The 23462-nt window shown below is 36.7% G+C and overlaps 2 protein-coding genes across 2 annotated transcripts; one reads left to right on the top strand and one right to left on the bottom strand.

Moving 5' to 3' along the window:
* The first annotated feature begins 5700 nt into the window (after positions 1-5700).
* On the top strand, positions 5701-19415 carry LOC140516781 (olfactory receptor 10AG1-like). The gene is made up of 3 exons (XM_072627702.1): positions 5701-6608; positions 11068-11136; positions 19400-19415. Exons 1-3 carry the CDS (start codon positions 5701-5703, stop codon positions 19413-19415), a joined length of 993 nt encoding a protein of 330 aa, XP_072483803.1.
* A 1309-nt stretch (positions 19416-20724) lies between these two features.
* Positions 20725-21658, bottom strand: LOC140516557 (olfactory receptor 10AG1-like). The gene is given in 2 exon segments (XM_072627501.1): positions 20725-21462; positions 21464-21658. Coding segments are annotated over 2 exon segments (924 nt in total). The 5' UTR covers positions 21650-21658.
* Between the last annotated feature and the right edge of the window lie 1804 nt (positions 21659-23462).

Here is a 23462-nt window from a genome sequence, read left to right as displayed (position 1 = left end):
TATGGGGGAAACAGGAATAGATTATAATCCTTCTTCCACATAACAAACCCATTTTTTTCATCATTTTTTGCTCATCTGCAAAATGAAAATAATAACTATTGTGGCACCTACCTTAAAGATCACCTGTGGAGTTAACATCAGATAAAATATATAAGAAATTTCGGTACCTTAAAGTTCTACGGAAGTGAATTGTTCTACATTTATACTTTAATAATATATTCATCACAGAAAGAGGCAACTATGAATTTAATCCATCTGGGAAAGGTATGTATGAGCTATATTACTGTCCTGGCTTCAGCATCACAGACATCAAAACTATTTTCATGTATCACAGATGGTCTTATAAGCTACCTGAGATCCCCAATCCTGTGATCCTAATCAGGGATCAAGATTCAATAAAAAATTAGAAATCTTTAGGACACATGAATGGGAATCTCTTGAACAAACATGATCTTATTTCAAAGGGCATTTTAATTTCTTTGAAATTATTATTAGCTCAAACAAAATGGATAGAAAATTACACCAAAATGTATAAAACTTTTGACTATTGTGGTGGTGTTACTTTTATTGATCAAAGGTAAATTATGTTCAGCAGTAAAAAAAGGATGAAAAGGAGTAACATAAAAATGGCAAGTTTTATTTAATGCATCTATACTTTGTAAAGGTAGTAGGAAACATGGCTGAAAAATAAGTGAAATAGGAAAAATTCTCTTTTTATTTTAAGGGTTCATGCACCCATATTTCCTTAACTTGCAATCAAAATAAGAAGAAAGGGAAGAGAGAAGATGGCCTATGTGGTCTCTTCTAGTTATGAGTTTATAACTCCAAGGTGTCTTAAAATTACTGGAAGATCAGATTAAGATGGACTTTATCTTTCCAGGCTTTTAATTTCATTCATTTATACATGCAAATAGGTATATATTTTCCTGAATACACTCCACATCAACTTTAGGGTGATTAATGTCTGAGAAGGAATAAATACTTAATAAATAGCCACTTAATAATTGTGTACATAATAACTGCTGTTTGAATAAACTACCTTGTTGTAAGTAAATAGGCCAGAGGGGCCAGAGACTTAAAACCTAATCCACAGAATCTGGACAAGTTTTAAATTGATATCACAAAATTTTGAAGCAGGAATGTTTAACTTTAAAAAAGTAATTATAGACACCTTTGGGAGTCGCAAAAATTTATTTTCAGAATATATTATGTTTAGGGTATATTTTTTTTAAAATCATACGATTACAAAGGAAGCCAATTAAAGTGAAAATAAATGTGTTCCTATTCAAGTTTATGAAACTTCTAAAAATCAGGGATTAAAACAAAAAACTTACCCATGAATCAAATTCTCTAGATCACTACTTCCCTAATTAAGTTTCATTTGATGGTAAAGCATTTGGAGATTCAGCAATATAACACAAAAATCATAGTGGACTTATCATCGGATGTGTGTTCAAAGGTTGGTTCTCATCTCTGTGACTTTGGGCAGCTCATTTGAACTCCTGGTAAAATTATGAAGTTGAGGTACACGACTTCAAATTTCTCTTCAGTTTGAAATCTATAATCCTGTTTCCTAAATATGCCCTGATAGATAAGAACCTGGGATCCATATCATTTTCATGTGGAATAAGCTCTCTTCTTATTATACAAACAACAAACCCATAAACTCTCCCTATTACAGGAAGCACAGCCATTCAATGAACTTCACATAGCATACATGACAGGAGTTTCACGATCCTTGCTGCTTTTCATTGTATTAATACTTCTTATTCAGTCATCATTTCTGTATATGCTGTACACTCCCCAATATGTCCTCCCTGGAGAAAGGCTTAAAATAGTCATTTCTTTCCATTGGAAATCAATTGTTGTTTAGCCTTATTCATATTTTAATTTCTTTTTGCCAGTGTGACTGTGTTTCTTTTGATTCTTTCTTTATTCTACCTTTGTTCATTCAAGTCTTTCCACATTTCCCTGTATTCCTCAAGTACCCTATTTTCTATGGCACAATAAATTCCATCACATTCTGATAGCACAATTTGTTCAGTCATTCATTACCTGAAGAGCCTTATGTCCAGCTTTTTCTTAAGCCACAAAAGTGTTACTACAAATAGTTAAAAATATTGTCGAATTTTATTTCTGAATTTTACATTGTATGTGTGCCAATAGTGGACTCCACAGCCAAAACTCTTCAAGATGCCAAAGAACTGTGAAGCACAGTCCCATTGCACTATCCCAAAATGTTTTATAAAATTGTTGGCTTGACTAAGCTGGTTCCATCAATGAAGTACTAGTATGGATTTTGTGTGTGTATGTGTTTCCAAGCTTTCTTCAACATGAACTATTGTATTGTATTGTATTTACAGATCATAAGCTTAATCTTTAATGATAATATACTTAAAAATCCTTGTTGTTAGTGATTGGGAATATTGTTTTAATATGGTTATTGACTCTATTTCTTCTTTTACAAATATTGATATAACTAGATAACTTTTCTATAAGTGAAAAATAATTAAGGAGAGTTCCTTATGTATCTTAAAATTAAGACTTTTTATCAAAGAAATCTGATGAAAATATTTTCTAATTTCAGACTTTCTATTCATATTGCAGATGTTTCTTTTATTCATTTGAAATTTTCTTATTTTATATAGCTAAAAATCCTCTCTCTGTCTCTCTGTCTCTCTGTCTGTCTCTGTCTCTCTCTCTGTCTCTCTGTCTCTCTCTCTGTCTCTCTCTCTGTCTCTCTCTCTCTCTCTGTCTCTCTGTCTCTCTGTCTCTCTCTCTCTCTCTCTGTCTCTCTGTCTCTCTCTCTCTCTCTCTCTCTCTCTCTCTCTTTCTCAGAGGCATCTTGATGTAGCTGATAAAATGCTCATCTTGAAATCAGAGAAACTCTTGATTTAGACTTGGCCTCTGTCACATCATTGAAGACTAAACAATTCATTTAAGCTCTGTGTGCCTGAGGTAACACCCTGATATTTAGTTACTAAACTATAGGCAATTTCCACTTGCCATTGGTAGGAAAAGCTACCGCATAAGCAATACCCTTATTTGGATATTATAGAATCTTTACATATATTATAGTGAAATTGTATTAGTAAGTCATTTATCCAATTGTTAGCTTTGTTATCTCAGTCAAGACAATCATTGAAACTTTTTAGGGAGTTGGTTCTATTGCTAACTTTAAATTTGAATCCTTTGTTACTCAGTCACTCAGCTACATCAGGGAGTCCCTTTGACCTTCATTTAATATAAAGTATGCTTATTAAAATCATAAAATAGGACAATTATACTCAAAAGGCTCTTAGTTATCAAGAAGGGTAAGATCACTTGTGGAGTTTGTTATAAGGATGAAAATAGAAAAAGTTGCCTATTCACCTCTGATTTATCTTCACTTATCTTTTATAATGAAAAGAAACTTTGGCAACAAAAATAAAAAATGACTAATGAGTAGTTCAAATGATGACTATTTGGGGAGCCAGAAGTCTAGGACACTAACAATCTCCTATCCTTAATGACCTATATTCCAGGATACTGAAAGTTCTAAAGGATAACCATTGAGTAATCGAATTTTGAAAGACCATGGGTAAAAACAGAAAAGAATAAAGAAAAGAAATCAGGCAGGAATGGATAAGTGTTTGGGTTATCTCTACTGAGTTTGATTCTTGACAAAAAGATGGTAATTATTGTTAAAGGAGAATTATTGGAGAACATTTCATAATTACAGTATCAGGCTAAATGAATAGCAAGCCCGGTCAGGCTAACCTCATATCCATTTTCAGAACTTAATAATATACCAAATCTGTTGAGTGATGTAGAAATCATATATCTATACTTCAACAAACATTTAGCTAAGTACCTAATGCTATCGTTATGGAAAATACGTTAAAATGTAGGCTATGTGAAAATTCTATTCTAGAACTGAGTATCTTCATTGAAATGTTTGAGCCAGTTAGGGAAGAAATGACTGCTTTAGTTTTCCAGATAACAAATGAAGCAAAGCACAGAGAAATTAAATGGCTTGCCCCAGATCTCACAGACTGTTGTCGGAACATAGGTTCACCTGAAATCCATTCCAGCTTTCTTTCTAACACACAATACTGGACTGCCTCATCTACTTAAGGAAAACATTTAAGAAGGACTCTGGGGTGAGGTAGATTGTAGACATAAAAATAGAAATAAGTCATTTTCTGGTATCACTGACCAGACTAGCCATGATGGAGGGAAAACATTACAACAATGATCTTCAGTATTGCAAAGAAGGTGCATTGTTTCTTGTATAGAACTAATTAATTCCCCTTTATATATAACTTTTATCGGTAACTTCCAGATTGTCTACGAACATCTTATCTGTTGCTGTCTGGCTTACCTTGTCCAGAGGTATAAACCTTGGCCAGTCCTTTGTGGGTAGTATTTTACATCAAGCAGTAACCCCATGTTAACCATTGTAATATATCTATTTGCTTATGCCTTTCTCTCTGTGAGCCACTCCCAAATAGCTATCGCATGAGAAAGTATATGATAAAGAACACAAAATAAAGTATTACTGACTGAGAGTGGCTCAGTGTGACTCATCTTTTAGAGACTTTTGAAGGTGAACAATTTCTTAATCCAAATAAATATACTTCAATAGTGGTGTTTGAAGCATCAATCAAGTATTTTGGGACATAAAGTTCGTCGACTGTGTCTAAAATCATGCATTTCACAAACTAATAGATAAATAATGTACTATTGTTTTCTACAGGTGAGAGTGCAAGTCTAAGAAAAGGACATGTGACGCGATCCTTACCTTTAAAGATTACGCTGGAGACACAGAAAGTATAAATGTAATAAAATAACTAAATCAATGTGACAGAATATAATGTAGGGTGTCCAGTAGTCTTAGTGTGTTTTTAAGATATTGAACCCTAAAACCACACAAAAGCTCTTAGGATGCCCTGAAAATGGCAATTACAAAAACATAGACAATGATCCTAAGGATGTAAGGAAGGTAGAGGTCATTGTGGGGATGTAGCGGCCTGGGAAAACTAGAGGGAAAAATAAAATTCAGTTGACCTTAGATATGACAGAAAGATTCTGATAAATAATGAAGAGTAAGGGGAAAAATCTTAGGTAGAAATAATTGCATGAACAAAGTTAGAGAAATACTTGACTCAATGCCAATCAGAGTATGGAAATCATCATATTTCCTTTAGCACCAACTCTTACCCACCATAAAATATGATTAACTTAGAATTTAATGTTCTATGAAAAAATAAATGTTAGATATGTGCTTCTACTCATTAGAATTACTGTTATTTACTATGACTTTGGAAGATTTACTGCATTCTAATTTCTGGTTCATGTCAAATCTTCTAGACTTATGAAGTCATGGAACTTTGAATTAGAAGGAACTTTGTAGCAAAAAGATATAATATTATCATTTGTAAAGTATCTTCCAATGTAGCATATGTAATGTAATAATTGCTGGATGGAGGTGTAAAATATTGACCAATATTAGATCTGAAAGTGATTTTACATAATAAGATATAGATTGTCACAATTATAAAGAAGCTAAAACTATAGAATACCAGGCTTAGAAGGGACACTAATCATCATCTAATCTAAATTACTCATTTTACAGAAGAGGGAACTGAAGTATTGAGTGGGATAATTGCTTACCATTTCTGAATTCATGATTGTCACAGATTCGATACATAGAAAACAATGACAGTTACAAATCTCACTGGTATGGTGGAATTCATTCTCCTTGGATTTTCTGATTTTCCCAGTCGCCAAGGGATTCTGTTTGGGATTTTCTTAGTCATCTACATGAGTGTCCTGATAGGAAATGGCCTCATCATTACCATAACCAAGGTTGATCCAGCTCTCCAGACTCCCATGTATTTTTTTCTTGGGAATTTTTCCTTCTTGGAAATCTGTTATACATCAGTCACTCTCCCCAGAATGCTGATGAATCTTTGGACCCGGAAAAGAAATATTTCTCTGTTGGCCTGCGCTGTACAACTTGGCTTCCTTCTCATTTTGGGAGGCACTGAGTGCCCTCTTCTGGGTGTAATGGCCTATGACCGTTATGTAGCCATTTGTAAGCCTCTGAATTATCCTCTAATCATGAACCACAGGGTATGTGTTCAACTGGTGGTTGCCTCTTGGGTCAGTGGGGTCCCAGTCCAGATTGGACAAACATATCAAATTTTCTCTCTATCCTTCTGTGGTTCTAACAAACTCAATCATGTTTTCTGTGATATCCATCCTTTATTTAAGGTGGCCTGCGGAGACATCTCTCTGAATGAATTCTCTGTCTATGCAGATGCTGTACTCTTTGCCATGGTTCCTTTTCTGTTGATAATTGCATCCTATGTCAAAATCATTTCCACAATCCTGAAGCTACCATCTGCCACTGGGAGATCCAAAGCTTTCTCCACATGCTCCTCTCATCTCACAGTTGTGGCTTTATTCTTTGGATCAGCTATCATCATGAATTTACGACCAAAATCTATCCATGCAGAAGGAACAGACAAAATACTTGCTCTTTTTTATACCATTGTCACTCCTATGTTTAACCCCCTAATGTACAGCCTGAGAAACGAGGATGTCATTGCTGCAATGAAAAAATTCTTTCAAACTTCAGTAATACAATAAGCCAAATAGTGGAATTTTGAAAGGTCAGTTGTCTGTATACTTATCATGTAATGGCTATCGAAACTTTCCATCACTCTTCTCTTCTCTCCTTAAATAAGTTATCATTCCCAGTTAATAATCTCAAGTGTTTCTGGAAAAAAAGTTACCATTGAAACTTGCTCTCACTTGTGATGATTGACCACGAAAAAGGAACGTTAACATTTTAATATTGCAATAATGATTTTTGTCTTCTCTTTTGAAAGGAAAGGTCAAACTAAATCTCTACATATTAAACACTAATGTTGTACAATATTCTTAGAAAAAATGATGTCACCCAAACCGTTTTTTTCTGAAGGATAGGAGAAAAATGTCGGAATTTTTTCTTCATATTTCTAAGCCTAGAGTGTTGCTTTGCTCATTATTTTTACCTCTTGCCTCTTTCTATTCCCATAAGGTGCCCCTCATTCAGGGTATGTTTTTCCTCCTAAATGATAATTCTCAGATTTTTTATCTTCCTTTAAGACCCCTTTTTATGAAAGATTCTTTGATAGCCCTAGTATTTATATTCTTCCCTTGCTCATTTTTTCTAACTACTTAGTAATTCAAATACTATGTACTCACTGAGCAATATGAGGACACTGAATCAAATAATTTTCCATCTACTTAATAGTGCAAACATTGTGACATCAGAAGATGTAAGTTCCAGGAAGACTGAGAAATTTTATTTTTTTACCCTAAAGTCTAACATAGTTTGTTGCACTAAGTTCATATTTGCTTAACTGAATTGGATTTTGTAAATTTTCCAAAATTCACATAAGCTGAATTCCAGTTCAAGTGTGCAGATTAAATTACCTCTGAACTTTGTTCCTTCCTTAGCTCTTATTTAGTCTAATGCTCAGACAACCACATACTACATCTTCAGGATTTTGTGTTTCTTATTGGAAGTGATAAGAAGATTGACTGGGTGATTAGAGAGAGACAGTGCTACAAAACATTGAAAATCATCTATTTTGGCACCTAATGATGTGTTATTCTACTATCTTCTAACACATGGATACTACCAAATAGGACTAGAATAGCTAAAGCAGGCAAAAGTCCATCAGTGTCTCTCAAAATGCAACACATAAGTATAATGAGAGCGATAACTACGTAACATGATCCACACAACAATATAAAAAGGATTTTTCCTATCAATATAAAAAGTCCTAGAAATAAGCAGTGTATATGCAAAACTCTCCAGAAAATTGTCGAAAGCAATTAAGGAATCAGTATATTTCAGATTTGAAAGATATTGCTGACGTCACAAAGTACACCTGACACCTTTACAATAGTTGTACATTCAGCAGTTGACTGTGATACTTTGTTTGGAGACATATGTTAAGGATGAACCAACCCACGAAACAATTAGTATCTATCGAGCTTCTAATATGTGTATCATTGTGTCAGGCACTAGGGATACAAATAAAAAGACAAATTAAAAAAGAAAATAATACCTGTTATCAAGGAGTTCCCATTTTTTTGTGGAGATATCATGGACATATATAAGTATATTTACATGAAATAGATGCAAAATTAAATGGAGGTGTCTAGTAAAGGAGGTCATTACAGTTGTGGAAAATAGGAAAGCCTAGACATAAAAGAGAATGTTAGATTGAATTTAAAGAAAGAGGGAAAATTTATGAGGTAGAAGAGAGGAGAGTATACAATGTGAGTATGGGATTGGTGGAGTGAATACATAATTATGTGAGTCTCCTGCATAGAGGTACAAAAGAGCTGCCTCTTCTTCTGGTACAGGAAATATCGGACTCCTTTCAGTGAAAGTCTTATGGTCATGAAAAAAGAAGTGACAACGATTATGATGTTCCCCACTATAAAAAGTGGTTTTTTTTTCATTTTCATACATTTAGTGACCTCTGCCTGAATCCATTAGAAGATTTCTCCTCAAATAGTGAATAAGATCCAATTGCTATCCCATTGTGACCATTTCATACCATCTTGTACAACATTGTATGCTGTACAAAGTGCAATTGTTGAACTCATTCTCACATGAAGAACTCAGTTTCATACAAAAATAAATGATATTAGTTAACTTAATGATACCTCAACTTAAATCAAATTCACAATGCTAAGAAATTTGGATATATCTGGCCCACTCCTCTTAGAATTATAACCTCTTCCATACCCATAATCTTGTGTTTGGAATTTAATAATATTTTTTGCTTCTACATCTGGATCTTGTTTACTCTGTGTTCCCATTATCCCTAAATACTGATACTCAACAGGCAACAATACTATAATAAAGATGACGCTGGGAGGGTGAATTCTATACCAATTGAATGCAATCTCCCTCTACTTGATAGAAAAAAAATTTCAAAATGGCACCAGTAATAAATTGTGATTGTTTTCTCAGCATCAGATTTTCTGTGTATTGACAAAGATAGGTCCTTATGGGCAGAATGGGCACCTGGTGATAAGTTGTTTGACTATACCAAAATGCAAAATAACCTTCAGTCCTTTGAGATTTCCTTGTATGTCTCCAGGGACTCTTACACAATGATAAAAAAGGAAACAGGTTTTATTAAAATACCATCTATGAATGTTACTGAAGTGGGCAGGTGATTAGAGGAATTGAATTATATCAATCTTGACATAAACTTACAGCAAACAAAACACTAAGACAAAAGGACTTTTCAACTGAGTGGGAGGATCAATAAGTCAACGAAATTTATTAAATAATTACTATGTACTAGACATTATCTTAGGCCCATATATTCCATAAGGAGGGGCAAATAAATGAAATTGTAGAAGAAGTGCTTTTAACATACATCCAAAGACATCAAGAAATATCATTATATTTGATATTTGGTCATTTCATTTTTCAGTATTCATAATGAATATTTGGGGGGAAAATCACAATGAAATAATCACAGTGTAAGTGTGTGTGTGTATTAATCATAATCTCTAAGAAAGGTTTTGTTGAAATCCACATAATACAACTAAACTGATGAAGAATGTCTATATTCAAGATTATATTTTTAAGAAGTTTAATGGAGGTAGAATGACGCACTTGTAGAAGCTCTAATCCCACAACTCATAAAATACCTGTAAAAAAGACTGTAAACAAATTTTAGAGCAGCAGAAGTCACAAAACGATAGAATGAAAGAGATTTCCAGGTCAAGGCAGCCTGGAAGGCCTACAGGAAAGGTCTATCATGCCTGGTGCAGAGCGTAGTGCAGCACAGCATGGGCCATGCTGTGGCAAGGAAAGAAACGCAGTGGTCTTCAAGGCTCCATGAACAGCAACCGTGGGTCCCAGATTCCTCAACTCAAAAACACCAAAGACAGCTTCAAAGGTCAGTGAGAAAGCTCTTCACTTGGGTAAGAAAGGAACACATCAGTCCTAGCCCCAGGCACTTGCACCTTTCATTATTGGAACCCTGGCCTTAAGCCCCTGGGGCAATTGAGCAGCTCATTTAGATCTCAGCGCTGACTGGCAGCCCTGGGGTGAGGAGTGTTGGATGCTGTGGTGGAGCTACTGGAGGCTATAGAGGGGGAATCCTGAACACAGACAAGAGCTCAGGTCAGGAGAGAAGTAAACTCCTCTCCCTTGATTGCACCACCTTGCAGGAACTGAGAACTTACAGGTTCCCCGAGCACACCCTGCCCTTCACAAAGAATTCAGAAGTCAAGAAACTGGCTGGGAAAATTCCCAAAAAAGGCAAAAAGAATGAGACAATAAAAGTTTACTTTCTTGGTGAGCAGGTATTTTCTTCCATCCTTTTGGATGAGGGGGGAACAATGCATACCATCAGGGGAAGACCTAAAAATCAAAGTTTCTCCATCCCAAATATCCAAAATAAATATGCAATGGTCTCAGGCCATGGAAGAGCTCAAAAATATTTTGAAAGTCAAGTAAGAGAGGTGCAGGAAAAATTGGGAAGAGAAATAAGAGCGATGCAAGAGAATCGTGAAAAAGAGTCAACAATTTGCTAAATAAGACACAAAAAATGCTGAAGAAATTAACACCATCAAAAACAGACTAACTTAAATGGGAAAAGAGGCCCAAAAAGTCAATGAGGAGAATAATGCTTTAAAGAGTAGAATTAGCCAAAAGGAAAAAGGAAGTTCAAAAGCTCATTGAAGAACATAATTCTTTCTTTTTTTTTTAAGTTTTTCTAAGATGAATTTATTTTTTTTATTAATTAATTTATTTACTTAACTTTTAACATTCATTTTCACAGAATGTTGGGTTCCAAATTTTCTCCCCCCTTGTCCCCTCCCCCCATCCCAAAACACCTAGCATTCCAATTGACCCCATCACCAATCTGCTCTCTCCTCTATCATTCCTCTCTGCCCTTGTCTCCATCCTCTCCTCTGTCCTGTAGGGCCAAACAGCTTTCTATACCCCTTTACGGTATTTCTTATTTCCTAGCAGCAAGAACAGTACTCGACAGTTATTCCTAAAACTTTGAGTTCCAACTTCTTTTCCTCCCTCCCTCCCCACCCCCCTCCCTTTGGAAGGCAAGCAATTCAATATAGGCCAAATCTGTGTAGTTTTGCAAATGACTTCCATAATAGTAGTGTTGTGTAAGAACTAACTATATTTCCCCCCATCCTATCCTGCCCCCAATTGCTTCTGTTCTCTCTTTTGATCCTATCCCTCCCCATGAGTGTCGACCTCAAATTGCTCCATCTTCCCCATGCCCTCCCTTCCATCGTCCCCCCAACACTGTTTATCCCCTTATCCCCCATTTTCCTGTATTGTAAGATAGGTTTTCATACCAAAATGAGTGTGCATTTTATTCCTTCCTTTAGTGGAATGTGATGAGAGTAAACTTCACGTTTTTCTCTCCCCTCCCCTCTTTTTCCCTAAACTAAAAAAGTCTTTTGCTTGCCTCTTTTATGAGAGATAATTTGCCCCATTCCATGTCTCCCTTTTCCTCCCAATATATTTCTCTCTCACTGCTGGATTTCATTTTTTTAAGATATGATCCTATCCTCTTCAATTCACTCTGTGCACTCGGTCTCTATGTGTGTGTGCCTGTGCGTGTGCATGTGTGTGTGTGTGTGTAATCCCACCCAGTACCCAGATACTGAATAGTTTCAAGAGTTACAAATATTGTTTTTCCATGTAGGAATGTAAACAGTTCATCTTTTGTAAGTCCCTTAGGACTTCTCTTTGCTGTTTACCTTTTCATGCTTCTCTTCATTCTTGTGTCTGAAAGTCAAATTTTCTTTTCACCTCTGGTCTTTTCATCAAGAATGCTTGAAAGTCCTCTATTTCATGGAAAGACCAATTTTTCCCCTGAAGTATTCTACTCAGTTTTGCTGGGTAGGTGATTCTTGGTTTTAGTCCTAGTTCCTTTGACTTCTGGAATATCCTATTCCATGCCCTTCAATCCCTCAATGTGGAAGCTGCTAGATCTTGTGTTATCCTGATTGTATTTCCACAATACTTGAATTGTTTCTTTCTAGCTGCTTGCAATATTTTCTCCTTGACCTGGGAACTCTGGAATTTGGCCACAATGTTCCTATGAGTTTCTCTTTTTGGATCTTTTTCAGGTGGTGATCGGTGGATTCTTTCAATGTTTATCTTACCCTCTGGTTCTAGAATATTAGGGCAGTTTTCCTTGATAATTTCATGAAAGATGATGTCTAGGCTCTTTTTTGGATCATGGCTTTCAGGTAGGCCCATCATTTTTAAATGGTCTCTCCTGGATCTATCTTCCAGGTCAGTTGTTTTTCCAATGAGATATTTCACATTATCTTCCATTTTTTCATTCTTTTGGTTTTGTTTTGTGATTTCTTGGTTTCTCATAAACTCATTAGCCTCCATCTGTTCCATTCTAATTTTGAAAGAACTATTTTCTTCGGTGAGCTTTTGAATCTCCTTTTCCAATTCTGCTTTTGAAAGCATTCTTCTTTTGAACCTCTTTTGCCAATGGAGGTAGCCTATTTTTCAGGGTGTTATTTACTTCAGCATTTTTTGGGGTCTCCTTTAGCAGGGTGCTGACCTGCTGTTAATACTTTGCTTGCATGTCTTTTATTGCTCTTCCCAGTTTTTCCTCCACATCTCTAACATGATTTTCAAAATTTTTTGAGCTCTTCCATGGTCTGAGCCCATTGAGTGGGCTGGGATACAGAAGCCTTGACTTCTGTGTCTTTCCCTGATGGTGAGGAGGAGAAGGGAGGAAGGGAGGAGAAACCTGTTCACCAAGAAAGTAACCTTTTGTAGTCTTGGGTTTTTTCCCTTTTCTGGGCATTTTCCCAGCCAGTTACTTGACTTCTGAATATCCTCTTCACACCCACTTCGCCTCCAGATCCGCCCAGCCAGCACTTGGGGTCTGAGATTCAAATGCTGCTTCCCAGCCTCAGGGCTCCCACGGGGGTGAGGCTGCTATTCAGTGTGATGTCAAGTTCAGGTGCTCAAGTAGGGGCAGGGCTGCCTCACGGGCTCAGTTCCCTCAGGGGGTTTATGCAGAAACCTTCAGCAATGGATCCAGGCTCCTGTCTGCTTGGGGCGCCCCTGTCTGCTCCCACCTCCGCTGCTGCCTCCCGAGGGTGCCTGAGTTATGGGGGAACCCCACTCTCCTCTCGACCCGCCAAAGGGACCCTCTCACCGACCCTTGTCACCTGTGGGTGGAGGGACCCGCGTGGCCGCTGGAGATTCTGTCCCTGAAGCCTGCTCGGATCTGCTCCCCACTTGGATCTGCTCCTCTCGGCGCCAGGTGGCCAATGCAGGGCTGGGCTCTGCTCTGCGTCCGCAGTGGGAAGAACCTTTTGCGAGAGGTTTTCAGGCTTTCTGGAACAGAAATCTTGTCCCTTCTGCTGTTCTGTGGCTTCTGCTGCTCCAGAATTTATTGGCAGTTCTTTTTTACAGATATTTTATGGGCTGTGGTTTCAGAGCTAGCTTATTTGTGTGTTTCTACTCTGCCATCTTGGCTCCGCCCCAAGTTAGCCTATTTTTAAAGGAATTATTTTCTTCAGCATTTTTTGGGTCTCCTTTAGCAAGTTGTTGACTTTCTTTTCATGCTTTCCTTGCATCTCTCTCATTTCTCTTCCCAATTTTTCCTCCACCTGTCTTATTTGATTTTCAAAATACTTTTTGAGCTCTTCCATGGCCTGAGATCATTGAATATTTATTTTGGATGTTTGGGATACAGAAGCCTTGACTTTTGTGTCTTTCCCTGATGGTAAGCATTGTTCTTACTCATTCAAAAGGATGGGAGGAGATATCTGTTCACCAAGAAAGTAACCTTCCATAGTCTTATTTTTTTCCCTTTTGTGGGCATTTTCCCAACCACCTACTTGACTTTTGGGTCCTTTGTCAAGAGTAGGGTATACTCTGGGGATCTGTAACATCTCAGTTCCTCCAAGGTGGTACAATCAAGTGTGTACACTGGTCTGGGAACAACCAGAAACTTTTGTGCCCAGAATCTGTCAGTAGTAGAGTTTCCTCTCCACAACCACCTGTCCTCCAGTTCCACCAAGCCATCACTGGGGGCTAAGATTCAGATAAGACTCTCAATTCCCCCAGGGGCTTTAGGCAAGGGCAGGGCCACAATTCGGTGTGAGATAAAGATAAACTACTCAATTCCTCCAGGAGTATTAGGTGGGGGCAGGGCTGTCACACAAGACTGAGGTAAAAATCAGCTGCTCAGTTCCCCCAGGGGTTTTACGATCCAACAATGGATGTGGGCTGCTGTGGGGGCTGCAGTAGCCCTATCTGAACTCTGTCTGTGCCACCTGAAGCCAGAGCTATGAGCCTGCTCCCTCCTTCGTCAGCTGAAAAAACCCTGTCTCTGACCTTTGACACCTGTGGGCTGAGGGATCTGTAAACTGCCACTACTGATGCTGGGGATTCCTCCTCGGAGGCCTGCTCTGGTCCTTCTCCCAGCCCAGTCCCAGTGGCCAAGGCTGGGCTAGGTTCTGCTCTGCATCCAGTGCGACAGACCTTTCAGGTCACCCTGGGCTGGAAATCTCCTCCACTCCATTGTTCTGTTGTTTCTCCTGTTCTAGAATTTGTTGAGAGTCTTTATTTACAGGTATTTTATGGGCTCTAGGGGAAGAGCTAGTGTATATGTGTCTTTCTACTCTGCCATCTTGGCTCAGCATCTTACTTTTATCTTGTTATCTAATTCTTCAAGTTTTTTTCTTCCTCATTTTAATATTTTAACAGAATTCCCCTTCTTCACTTCCCCTCGCATTGGCTTTGTTCATTAGTTTTCAAAACTTCATTTCTGAACCTCGTTTTAGGAAAAAAAAGAATTGTTCTCTTATTCTCTTCATTGTTTATTTTCCTCTTCTGTATAGTCTACGTGTTTATTATTGGGTTCATTCTACTTTTCTTTCATCTTTTTTACTAGTCTTTATTCTTCATGGAATTGAAGTGCTTACACCTATTTTTATTTTTCTTTCTAAATAATTTTTGTTGTTGTTGCTACTGCCTCATAGATCTTCTCCCATGACTCTCTTTTGATGTTATGCCTCACTCTTTGAAAAATAGATTCCTGCAGTCCATAGAGAAGTTATTGTCCAAATTGTAAGTTTTTTTCCCCAAAACCTTTATCATACAGTTCATTATTTACTTTTATCTACCTCTTGGCCACTATTTGCCCATTTACTTAAAAATCTTTTCTCTAAGCCTATGCCCTCCAAATCTTCAAGTAGTTAGTTACCTTCAAGAGTTTTGATTGCCTTTCTCTTTTCCATTATGCCACCTAGCTGGGACATAGTAGGCACTTGATAAATGTCGATTAATTGATTCAGTTCTCTGCATACCTAAGGGTCATCCCATATTCTTGTAGCATTTACTGTTAATGAAATTTTGAAATGTCACAAACCACTCAATGTATTTGTAGCAAAGCTCTCTAGGTTGCTGGCTAGAGCAGAGGTGTCCCCTGTGTCACTAAGCATTTTGTAGGTTTGGGTGACTGTTAATCCACTAGAGCCTCTTTGTTGTTGTCAGGTCATTTCAGCCATATCTGAATCATTTGAGGCTTTTTTTGGAAAAGATACTAGAGTAATTTACTATTTCCTACCCTAGTTCATTTCATGGATGAGGAAACTGAGCCAAACAATGTTAAGAAACTGGTCCAGGGCCACACGACAAATAAATGTCTGAGGCTGCCTTTTGCCTACTTTAAAATTTTGTTCTAAGAAAGACAAGCAGAGTTAGGCTGTGTGCACATATTTATTACTCTCAAAATGGGCAGACAAGCATGCATAATATTGAGGGGAGTTCATTTGGAAAAGAGTTCAAAGAAAGGGCAGTTGAAGGAGATTACATACCCATAGAGTGAAGAAGTGTTTCCTCTCCTGACTCAGGATGCCTATGTCTTTTGTAAGCCAAAAGTATAGTTTCCATAAAACAAGAGTGTGCCCCCAGGGCATCTGGTCTCTATCAGTCATAAACAAGGGGATGTCATACATACGAGAGTATCATAACAAGAAAGTGTCCATTCTAAATATTAATAGAGAAAAGTAATTAATCAATATAGTGTCCCATTCAAGGCGCCTGGTCCTTGTCAATCATAAATTCCTTTTCAGCTTCATCCCACCTTGTGGTTCTTGACAGAGCAAGGAGGGTTCTGGGTTCACTCAGAGAGTATTGCAAAGGATTTTTGCAGTTTCATGGCTTGTTGGGAGGTCATTCTGAGAGAATTCACAGACTCAGACCATCTCCAACCTAAGCAAAGACATTTGTTGAGAGTTATGCTTCTCATGAAGAGGGCTGTGTTCCAAGTGAAACTCGCAACTTATCAGAGGAAGAGGGGGATTTTTATAGGACAAAAGATACAATTACATAACAGGATACATAAATAATAAAAATCAGGAGGGGTTTGTCAAGGGATTAGGTAATAAGGGACAGGTTCTAGGCTTCATAGAACTTTGAAAGTGTCTTACCAAAATGCATACAGAAATAAACCCAGTTGGGTGGAATTTATATATGATAATGATACTAAAATGAGCCTCTGTATGTCATAAGTTCATCTAAAATGGGTTTTTCTATAACTGCAGAAGTTATACTTAGGGAAAGTCCCTTCTACTGTTTTGGGGTCCACATCCTGCTCATGCAACCTGGTGATACTTCTTTTTGATTGGCTGGTATCATGGTCCTGTCTGAGATTAGATGCATGTGGTTGTGTTTGAGTGCATGTACACATCTGCTGGTTTTGTGGGAAATATAAGAATTGTGTCTTGGGGCAGTGCCTAGCTGGAGGCAATGACTAAGATTTTGCCACATGAACATGCCTGCTGTCCTAGTAAGGCATATTTAGGATATTGCATATGGGGGGCCTATGGTGTAGTTAAAGTGAGACTGTGTGGTCAAATCAGGCCATACCTGCTGTTCGGTGAAGCCCATAACGAAATTAGAATATAGTTTTAGTAGAGAAAGCTTTGTTATCTGTGATTTCCCTTTTCCAATGAAATCAGAGATTTTTCCTAGACAACAATAATAGTAATAATAATGTTAATAATAACTTTAGTATTAATGCTAGCAGTAGTGGTAGTGGTTGTGATGGTGGTTTGTTGTTTCATTGTCATAATCGTGATTTTCATTATGATTATTATTATTTTCATTATGAAGGAAACACTACCTTTTCTCCAAGACTGAATTCATGTCATGTCCTAGATATTTTAACCTACAACAATTTCTTTCTATTTTGTGCTAGGACGTTATTTTCTTCCTATCTATCTATCTGTCTATCTATCTATCCATCTTATTTATTGGTGGTATTTTCCTTCAACTTCAGTAAGGCAGAAATTATCTAAATACTGCTTGACCTTTATGTCACTGAGTCACTAGTTACAACTTGTTCTATTATTTGTGACAATAAAATCAACATTCCTTTTTATTGTTATACAGGTTTCTACATTTCCAACTGCTTTCCTGGTCATCTTATTTGAATAGATAATCCTATACCTGAGCAAAGATCGACCTATTCAGAAATAAGGGATTTGTAACATGCATTTATATGAATGTTGCCTTTTCTTTATTAGATCTGAATGCCTGAGTAGATCCAAAAAAATCTAACCACTAGTAGGAACTTACAGATAACTACAAAGGAAAACCTCTCAAGTCACAGTAGCTAAAGCTATGATAATGCAAATTCACCTTTCTCCAGTTGAAATATTATTCAACTTGCTTTGAAGTATGCACTTAATGTGATGAATATTTTCTCTCTGTCTCTTTCTCACTGGCTGGCTGTCTGACTCTGACTCTGTCTCTCTTTCATCATCATCTGTCAAACATTTATACCTGTATTTATAACTGCGTCTGGACTCCCCAACCCAATCATGTAACAAAGATGGAACTACTTCCAAAGTGTCCTTCGTCTTCACAGCATTTAGGGTGCTTAAAGGATTTCTGTTCTTCTCTACCCTGTAGGGATAGCTCCTGTCTCAGGTCACTTTTCTACTTTTGATAAAGAGCCAAGTCTGACTCTAACTTGAGGGTACACCAAATATCCATTAAAGTGGCTGCATGGTATAGTGAAGTGATCCCTGAGATTAGAGTCAAGAGATATTGGTTACATTTCTTGCTTTGATGTTTACTAGCATTGTTAATGATAGAAAATAATGCCTTCATATCTGAGCAAAAGATTCTACATTCACAAAATACTACAAATAAGTATGATGATATAGCATTGCTGATTAGAGGAGTTGTCACAAGTTAAAAAATGAATGACACTATTGAATACTTTGGCATATATCAGGAGACACTGTTTTTCAGAGCTAATGCCCAGCAAGCAAGCAAGCCCTAAGGTTGGCATCATAACAATGTTTTGCACTCACCTTCTGCATGATATGTGCCATATCTAAATCCCAAAATTGTTTCATATAATTATTGTAATGTTTTGTCCAGCACCTGGTGTTCTTTGAAATGTTTGTATACATGCATGTGTGTATATAAATGCATGTATGTATATTAAGGTGTGTGTGTGTGTGTGTGTGTGCGCGCGTGCGTGTGGTATCCCTTGGGAGAGAAAAAAGTATCAGAAGAATAGAAAAGTAGGAAGGGGCCAGGTTGTGAAGGTTTAAGATCTAGTGCAATTCTTTTTTATTGCATCCTAGGATGTAAAAAGAAGGCAGGAGAATTTCTTGAATGTTGGAAAGGTGTGACATGATCAGAACTGAGCTTTGTCTCTTTTTTGTAATGGTCTAGGTATACATATTTCTGTCAGTCTCTAAAATATTCTACATATCACAATTTTATCTAAGCTATTTAATGAAACCTTCTCCCGTCAATGAACTTATTTTATTACATTGCATACATAATATCTTTTTTTCTTGTAATGGTAATTTTAAATTTCCTAATTTGTGATTGTTTAATAACATACACTCACTATTTGAGAAAATATTTTTTTCAGTCTTCCATTATTATGATATTATCTTTCTCTGAGTTTGAATAGATACTGCAAGATTTTATTTGCACATTGTATTAATCAATAACTTGACTTTAATTTTAACAGCTTTTGATCACAGATTAGTGCTATATTTTGTCAAAGGGTTTTCTGTTTTTTGCCAAAAACCTATTTATGTAAGCATGTGTTTTTAATCATATTAATCATATAAATTATACTCCTAAAATTCAAGTAACTAACAGTCCTTGAATCACAGGGCGGATTTTTCCTCTTGGTCTTGCTGATTTAATCATTACTGTTCTTAGATTGTTTAATCTTTGCACAGATTTTATGGTGGGAAATATCTCAATATTTATTAAAGAAATTGGTCTATTAGCTTGTTTATCTGTTTTATTTTTCTCTGTTTTATAATTCAGGAAGTTTGTTTCATAGATTCAAATTGAAATTACCTTAACTCTCCATGACTGAGAATGGTTGTTGGAACAGGTATACTCATCATCCTTTAAAAGTGTAAGTCCTATGTTTTCAGCACTTTATTTCTATCCTAGCTTGCTGAGCAGCACAGACAGCATCCCTTCTTTAATTGTTCCATTCTTTCACATAATTTTTAGTCATGTGGGAACAGAGTAATGTTAAATGGAAATAGCAAATTATTTGCTCTGAAACAGCATAATTACCCAAAAATATTTGTTAGCATCATGTGATTGGATATAAGGTTTTTTAACTTAGCTTAAAAACAAAGTATTATCTCTCATTCCTCTCTCTCTCTCAATCTGTCTCCGTTTTTCTCTGTATCTCTTATCTCTTTCTGAATCTGTCTCTGTCTCTCTGTCTCTCTTTGTCTCTCTATCTCTTCTCTGTCTCTCTCTCTGTCTCTATCCCTCTCTGTCTGTCTGTCTCTCTCTCTCTCTCTCTCTCTCTCTCTCTCTCTCTCTCTCTCTCTCTCTCTCTCTCTCTCTCTCTCTCTCTCTCTATCTCTCTCTCTCTCTCTCCTTTCCCTAAGAACAGAACTGCTTGTTTTGGACTCCATGGAGCATCAAGAACTGGGCAATCCTTGACGCACACTTCCCTAACCCAACTTTAGCTTCCATTTATGTTTTCCTTCTGCATTAGTTTGTAAACCCTCTGAGGGGAAAAATTGTCTTCTTTTTTCTCATTTGGGTTCCCAGCACTTAGCACAATTCTTGACCCATAACAGCACTTAAAAATGCTAACTGAATTGAACATGCACACATACATACATAGTTAAAATGACCTGTACTTAAAGGTACATTTTGAGGAAAAGGAATAAATTTGAATTTTGTTAGGATAAGAAGACAAAATATATTAAAGTTACTCTCGATGTTTCAAGTCACCCCAAGAAATAAAGGACAGCTTCATGAACCAGTTAAAGTCTAGCAAAATGAATTTGAAATTTTAGGCAGGTTTGGGGTATTTTAAAATATAATCTCTAGTTCTTTATTTCAAGTATGTTATCAATATCTTACAAAAGAAGAGGGATCGATTTATTTAGCACCAATAAGACAAAAAGAAGAAAACATATATATGTATATGTGTATATATGTGTATATATATACATATATATATACACACACACACATATATGTTTATATATAGAGTGTGTATGTATGTGTGTATATATGTATGCTTGTATATATGTGTGTGTGTGTGTGTGTGTGTGTGTATGGGGGGTGTATATGGGTGTGTGCATAAGATTTGACTATTTGCTTCATGAATTTTATCATTTTCTGAAGAGTTTTCTCAGTGCAAGTATTACATCCTTATTCCTCAGGCTGTATATCATGGGATTAAACACTGGAGTCATAATAGTATAGAAAAGGGAGAAGACTTTGTCTGATTTGACTGAATGACTGGATTTGGGTCTCAAATACACAATACTACCAGACCCATAGAATAAGCCTACAACCATGAGGTGGGAAGAACAAGTAGAGAATGCTCTGGATTTCCCTGAGTTTGATGGCAGCTTCAAGATTGCTGTAATGATTTTGACATAGGACATGAGTATCAACAGAAAGGGAATCATGACAAAAAACAGAGCAAGAACATGGACAGAGAGCTCTTTCTGATATGTGTCCCCACAGGCCACCTCCAGTAATGGTGGAGCTTCACAGAAAATATGATTGAGTTTGTTGGAACCACAGAAGATCAGAGAGAAAATTTGGTATGTAACTCCTATCAGGACAGGCATCCCAGTGATCCAGGAGGCAATCACCAGCTGGACACACACCTTGGGATTCATGATGAGAGTATAATAGAGAGGCTTACAGATGGCCACAAAACGGTCATAAGCCATCACAGCCAGGAGCAAGCACTCTGCTGCCCCCAGAATATAAAGGAAACAAGTTTGTAGAGCACAGGACAAAAATGAAATATTTCCCTTCTGAGTCCAAAGGTCTCTGAGCATTTTAGGGAGAGTGACTGATGTGTAACAGATTTCCAAGAAGGAAAAGTTCCCAAGGGTAAAAATACATGGGAGTTTGGAGAGCAGAATTAGTTTTAGTTATGACAATGAGGAGGCCATTTCCGATAAGTATACTCATATAGATGACCAGAAAAATTCCAAATAGAAGTCTTTGGAGGTTAGGAAGGTCAGAAAATCCCAGGAGAACGAATTCCAACACAAATGTAACATTATTTCTTTCCATTTTGTGAATTTCTTCTGCCTGTGGAAATATTGAATACAGAACCAGCAAATAACTTTCTTTCCTAGGCTTCAGTTTCCATCTCAGAAAAATAAAAAGGGAGGAGGCTGGTGTTGATTAGATTATCTAGTATTGGTCCAATATTTACTGCGTGTCTTGTAATGTACTAATATCTTGTGACTATCTTTCTTGGATATTTCGATGAAAATATGTATCCATGAAAAGTCATCCAGTAAAACTTTTAAAATCACCCTTAATCTCATAAACACCATCTATAACACCATTCCACAGCTAATATTTTCACTTTCGAAGATGGTACTCTCATAAAAGCAGAAGCCATAGCTTTTGTATAAGATATGAAATAGAAAAAATAGAATGCAATACTAATTTCTTGAACTAGTACTGGCCTTACGTATCTTGACTTTTTAGCCTTTTTAATCTTTGCTGATGGTTTTCTTCCTGCCTGGAAAATTTTCCCTAATCATCTTTGATGATCAGAATCTCCTCATTCTCTCAAGCCCTGTCTAAACTTTATTCTTTCCTCTGTGTGGCATTTTCAGATGACTTTAGCCAACAGACATTTCTCCCATCCTTGAATTACTAGATCATTAAAATTATAGCAGGAATTTGTTAACTAGCACATCTATCTATCTATCTATCTATCTATCTATCTATCTATCTATCTATCTATCTATCTATCTATCTATCTGTCTGTCTGTCTGTCTGTCTGTCTGTCTGTCTGTCTGTCTGTCTGTCTGTCTCTCTGTCTCTCTGTCTCCCTGTCTATCTCCCTATCTGTCTCTCTGTCTGTTTGTGTATCTGTCTATCTACCTATGCATCCATCCATCTATCTATCTATCTATCTATCTATCTATCTATCTATCTATCTATCTATCTATCTATCTATCTATACAAAAGTAAATGTACACATCCATATATACACACATACAAACATACACATGTAGACACATATGCACATAAATATAAGTAGACATGTACTCACAAATACATGTACAACTACATATACATGCGTATACTATACACATACGTGTGTATTAGTATGTATGTGCATGTGTATGTGTATACATACATATGAACATGTGCACATACACATACACAGACATATGTGCCTTATGCTCCCTCAGGGATCTTTTTATATATACCATGTCTGTTCCAAGATTCTAAGTATTTTGATAAGAAGGGTCTTGTCTTGTATATCTCCATATACCTTGAAAATAACAAGTGATTCATAAATACATATTTGAAGGAGTAGATCACCATTAAGATATGATTTCAGTGACACTTTCCGCTCCCAAATATTTCTTCCACTGACTGATGTTTAAAATACCATATTTATAGATTCAGTCATCTGCAGTAAGAAATGAATAGCATTAACTCATTAACCCTTTATCCTTATTTCACATTTTAGTGTGAACTCTTGGTCTGCTCATTCCTGGTGCAATATCTATAATGCAGATTTAAACATTAAGTTAAACAGAGAAACACTTTAACATATGTTAATTAACATGTGTATACAAGCATATATATAATATATATATATATATATATGTCCGTGTATATGCACACACATCCATTTGCATATATGTGTGATATACACACACAGACACATGCACACATTATTATATTGGATAAATTTGAGTTTTAGCTTGAGCTAAAACGTAGCCCTGGGAGATCTGTTCCATATGTATGTTCCTCCTTCGTTGCCGAAGAAGGCCATGCCATCAGAGAAATGATGACATGATTTGCAATTGACTTTGTTTTGAGTGAGGGAGGGTTGTGCAGGTCACCAGCCTCA

Source organism: Notamacropus eugenii, chromosome Y, assembly GCF_028372415.1.
Source record: "Notamacropus eugenii isolate mMacEug1 chromosome Y, mMacEug1.pri_v2, whole genome shotgun sequence".
Taxonomy (NCBI): domain Eukaryota; kingdom Metazoa; phylum Chordata; class Mammalia; order Diprotodontia; family Macropodidae; genus Notamacropus; species Notamacropus eugenii.
Note: the sequence above shows the minus strand (reverse complement) of the source record. Positions and strands in the feature narration are given on the sequence as shown.